The 4,898-nt window shown below is 36.3% G+C and overlaps 1 protein-coding gene across 1 annotated transcript in view; it reads right to left on the reverse strand.

The window, feature by feature from the left end:
• Window positions 1-757: 757 nt before the first annotated feature.
• Window positions 758-4,898, reverse strand: part of LOC107299606 (arf-GAP with Rho-GAP domain, ANK repeat and PH domain-containing protein 2-like) — a gene marked incomplete at both ends in the record, with an annotated part of 47,850 nt that continues 43,709 nt past the window's right edge. The window contains one exon of the mRNA XM_015828968.1: window positions 758-826. Coding sequence (XP_015684454.1) covers window positions 758-826 — 69 coding nt within the window. The remainder of the gene's footprint in view (window positions 827-4,898) is intronic.

Below are 4,898 nucleotides of genomic sequence, written 5' to 3' on the forward strand. Positions count from 1 at the left end.
TGATCTAGTCTCTCCTTGGTCATCAGTCCGTTTTAGACTCCTGATAAACAAGCTCTGGAAATGTATTTATTTATTTTGAAATCTTTCAGGCTGCAGGCAAACAGGCTGAATTAGGAAGGTCATTTCAACACACACTGGTCAAGATTTTACTGCCCTGTCTTCCTCCCATTCTACCCCCACCCCCAAAAAAGAGGGTCACTGCAACTTGCTAAGTTTTAGAAAACCAGGGAAAGGTCCTCTTCAAAGTCTACATTTTTTGCCTTCTCTTTCTACTCTAGCGCTGATGATGTTACTTAGTTGGGTAATGAAATGGCTATTCTATTCTATTCTATTCTATTCTATTCTATTCTATTCTATTCTATTCCATATTCCGTTCCATTCCATATTCTATTCTATTCTATTCTATTCTATTATATTCCATTCCATTCCATATTCTATTCTATTCTATTCTATTCTATTCTATTCTATTCTATTCTATTCTATTCTATTCTATTCTATTCCATATTCCGTTCCATTCCATATTCTATTCTATTCTATTCTATTCCATTCTATTCCATTCCATTCCATTCCATTCCATTCCATATTCTATTCTATTCTATTCTATTCTATTCTATTCTATTCCATTCCATATTCCGTTTCATTCCATATCCTATCCTATCCTATCCTATCCTATCCTATCCTATCCTATCCTATTCTATTCCATTCCATTCTATTCCACTCCACTCTATTCACAAGTGAAGGAACCATCCTTACATACTTGCGTGTCTTTCCATTTGGTGATAAAGCTGTTCTCAATGTCCATTTGCTTCACTTGATCTTGCTGAATCTGTGTAAAAACAACAAGAACAATTTAATAAAGTGAGTCGCCCAAGCATCTTTTTTTTTTGAACAAAGAAAAGGACATCAATTCTGTTCTTGCATCCACTGTTCACAGACCAGGCTAATAAAGGGAGATGTCCATCTCCCAAAATGGTTCTTCAGTAATATAATAAGGAGCAAACAATATCAAATTCTTCTGTAAAACAAATTTATTCCAGCCCTGTATTACTGAATTCTTTGTTTAGTCAAATCATTTGATCTATTTCGTCCGGCACTGTTGCAAAAGTTATTTCTTTCATTAATATATATATATATATATATGTAGGTCTTTAGTTATTCGGGTTTTCTCCCGCATAGAATTAAAAATACCTTGGCGACGTTTCGACGAAGTCACATTCGTCATCTTCAGGCTGGTGTCTTCAGCTTCGTGCTTCTAAGAGTGCAGCTTCTTAGAAGCACGAAGCTGAAGACACCAGCCTGAAGATGACGAATGTGACTTCGTCGAAACGTCGCCAAGGTACTTTTAATTCTACGCGGGAGAAAACCCGAATAACTAAAGACCTACATACAAACACCCGCGAAAACCTCAGAAAACATATATATATATATATATAAAAACCTAGTATTTACCAACACAATAAATCTACAGAGACTGTTTTATCTTAGGCAACTTTCCAACTCTTTGTATCAAAGAAGCAAAATGAAACCAACAACGTCACAAGTTGCCTATTTGAAAATAAGGTGGGATTCTTGTGTTATAGAACAGTGATGGCGAACCTTTTAGAGACCAAGTGCCCAAAAACCACCCCCGCCCCATCCCCCACCTGCCCACAGGGCCCCCCACCAGACCCCCCACCGCTCCATGGCCTGCTGCAGATTGCCCAGGCAGTCCAGCAGCACCATGGAAGCCACACCCTCCACCCGCGTCCCACAGCATCATCTGCACGCAATGGGGCACGAGTGCAGTGTCTTGTCCCTGCAGCCCGGCTGCCATGTCCTTGGCTGCTCGGGGGTGATTCTCCTCCGGGTGGGGTTTCTGGTGAGGAGGGGGCCACGGGGCGAGGTGGGGCTGGGGCGATGGCGCACGTGCCCACAGAGAGGGCTCTGAGTGCTGCCTCTGGCACGCGTGCCATAGGTTCACCACCATTGTTATTGAACCTCAACCTTTCTTCCAATTAACACCGTTCATCGGAACTGTTATATTCTGCATGTTTTGAATTCAATGTTTTCAATCTAGACTGCAAGTGTGCTGATCTTAATTTAAGGAAACTTAAAAGGGATCTTCAGCCTGCTGAAATGTAGACTTTAGCTTTTAATTAGAAATTTGAACCAACTTACGGTGACATGACACTAAACCTGGAAACGAAAGCTCTCCAGACTGTTTGTTAATTCTCTGACAATTTTAATCACTGCTTAGTAATTGGAAAACTTGAAGATCATTTCTATAGTCAGAAATGATTGACAATTATCTATCCATCTATCTTATTATGCACTTGAGTTTTATTGATCCTCTCTTTTTATATTTCGGCTGCTATACACTCCTCTCTACATTACCACATTTGTGTGACCTGACAAAGTACGTAGTAAAATCTGGTTATTTTACTAGCCGTTTTACATTTACAACTAGATATTTCAGGAAAGGCTTTCCTGGACAGTTTTATGGCTGCTTTTGAGGTTTCCATTATGGTTTTTATGTTTTCTAGCAGTCACACATCAACGTGGCCCGTTGCAAGTCAAGCGGGAATTAGCAAATTTTACAAGCAATAAACAGGCAGCACAAGCTGCGCCTTGAAACAAGATGGAGGAGCTGCAGAAACCCAAAAAAGGTTGATTTATGAAATATGGAATATTTCCATTTTAACACCATTTGATATTTCTATGAAAACATTTCTATGAAAAATGAAATATTTCCATTTTAACACTATTTGATATTTGTATGAAAACATTTCTATGAAATATGAAATTTCCATTTTAACACTACTTTATATTTCTATGAAAACATTTCTATGAAATATTTCCATGTTAAAAGTATTTTATATTTCTATGAAAACATTTCTATGAAATATGAAATATTTCCATTTTAACACCATTTTATATTTCTATGAAAACATTTCTATGAAATATGAAATATTTCCATTTTAACATCAGTTTATATTTCTATGAAAACATTTCTATGAAATATGAAATATTTCCATTTTAACACCATTTTATATTTCTATGAAAACATTTCTATGAAATATGAAATATTTCCATTTTAACATCAGTTTATATTTCTATGAAAAGATTTCTATGAAATATGAAATATTTCCATTTTAACACCATTTTATATTTCTATGAAAACATTTCTATGAAATATGAAATATTTCCATTTTAACACTATTTGATATTTCTATGAAAACATTTCTCTGTTTCTCTTTCTTTCTCTCTTTCTCTCCGTTTCTTTCTCTTTCTCTCTCTCTCTGTTTCTCTTTCTCACTGTTTCTCTTTCTCTGTTTCTTTCTCTCTCTATTTCTCTTTCTCTCTCTCTCTCTCTCTCTCTCTCTCTCTCTCTCTCTCTCTCTCTCTCTCTTTCTTTCTCTTTTTCTTTCTGTTTCTGTTTCTCTGTTTCTTTCTCTCTCTGTGTTTCTCTTTCTCTATTTTTGTCTCTCTCTCTCTCTCTCTCTCTCTCTCTCTCTCATCCCCAAAAAGACACTGGTGTAGACTACTGTTTTGCAACCTAACCAACTTGAACATGTGTGAATCTTAACTCCCAGAGTTCATCACTCAGCCAGCTGGGGAATTCTGGGAGTTGAAGTCCATATGTCTTTAAGCTGCTAAAGCTGAGAAACACTGACAGTAAGGAAGATGAGCTGGAGAAAGATAGGCAGGTCCATTACCCAGACAAATAAGAGGAAAAATATAGTTTTTGAGCAGTCTACAGGTTTTTGAGCACGCAACATAGTTTTTGAGGAAGGAGTTGGACTAGAAGACCTCCAAGGTCCATTCCAACTCTGTTATTCTGAAATGATTGAAGAAAAGAATGAAATTAATTTTGTTTCTATTTGGAAACCGCTTTTGGACTTTGTGCTCGAGGTGGGGAAAAAAATAAAGCTTTAGTTTTTGGTTTGCTGATTTGATAAGTTTGCCGTCATAGAAATGGCTACTATATATTATTATGTAAAAGTGAAAAGTCGAAGTTGTAGGTTATTATCTTGACAGCAATGTGTTTTATTAGGGGCGCTGGCCAATCTTATGAATTTGTATAGCCCTCCTACCTTCCCCTTCCTTTTTCCCCAGCCCACTTCAATTAAAATTCAATTTAACTCCTACATTCATTCAGCACTTTTTTGCATCTGATAAAGTGAGCTGCGTTCAAGATAAAACCCATGTTTCAAAGGTGCTAGCAGCCTTCTTTTGATCTTTCCAAAAAAGTAAAACAGAATATCCACAGAGAAATGTTTTCAAATGCTAAACCTTAATCCTTGCTTCTGTGGTGGCTATAAATTAAACATTACTTAAAAAAAAAAACCAAAGAATCAATTTAAGTAAAAACAAGTATTTGAAAATTACTAATACAAGTATTTGTAATGCTACTGGTACAATTTGGCAGGTATGTATGTATGTATGTATGTATGTATGTATGTATGTATGTATGTATGTACGTACATATGTATATGTATATATATTACATTTCCAATTAAACTTTTAAATTACTGTGTACTTTGTTAGCAGGTAAGTATGTAAGCAGAGCTTTCTATATGTAGGTACATGACAGAGTTACGTGATCCTACAAGACCACACAATCTATCAGAGAGGGAGGGGGGAAGGAAGGAAGGAAGGAAGGAAGGAAGACAGACAGAAAGACAGAAAGAAGAAATAAAGACAGAAAGAAGAAAGAAAGACAGAAAGACAGAAAGACAGAAAGACAGAAAGAAAGAAAGAAAGAAAGAAAGAAAGAAAGAAAGAAAGAAAGAAAGAAAGAAAGAAAGAAAGAAAGAAGATGGCGGGAAGGGAGGGAGGAAGGAAGGAAGACAGACAGAAAGAAGAAAGAAAGAAAGAAAGAAAGAAAGAAAGAAAGAAAGAAAGAAAGAAAGAAAGAA

Source organism: Protobothrops mucrosquamatus, unplaced genomic scaffold, assembly GCF_001527695.2.
Source record: "Protobothrops mucrosquamatus isolate PMUCROS unplaced genomic scaffold, P.Mucros_1.0 scaffold5181, whole genome shotgun sequence".
NCBI classification, from domain to species: domain Eukaryota; kingdom Metazoa; phylum Chordata; class Lepidosauria; order Squamata; family Viperidae; genus Protobothrops; species Protobothrops mucrosquamatus.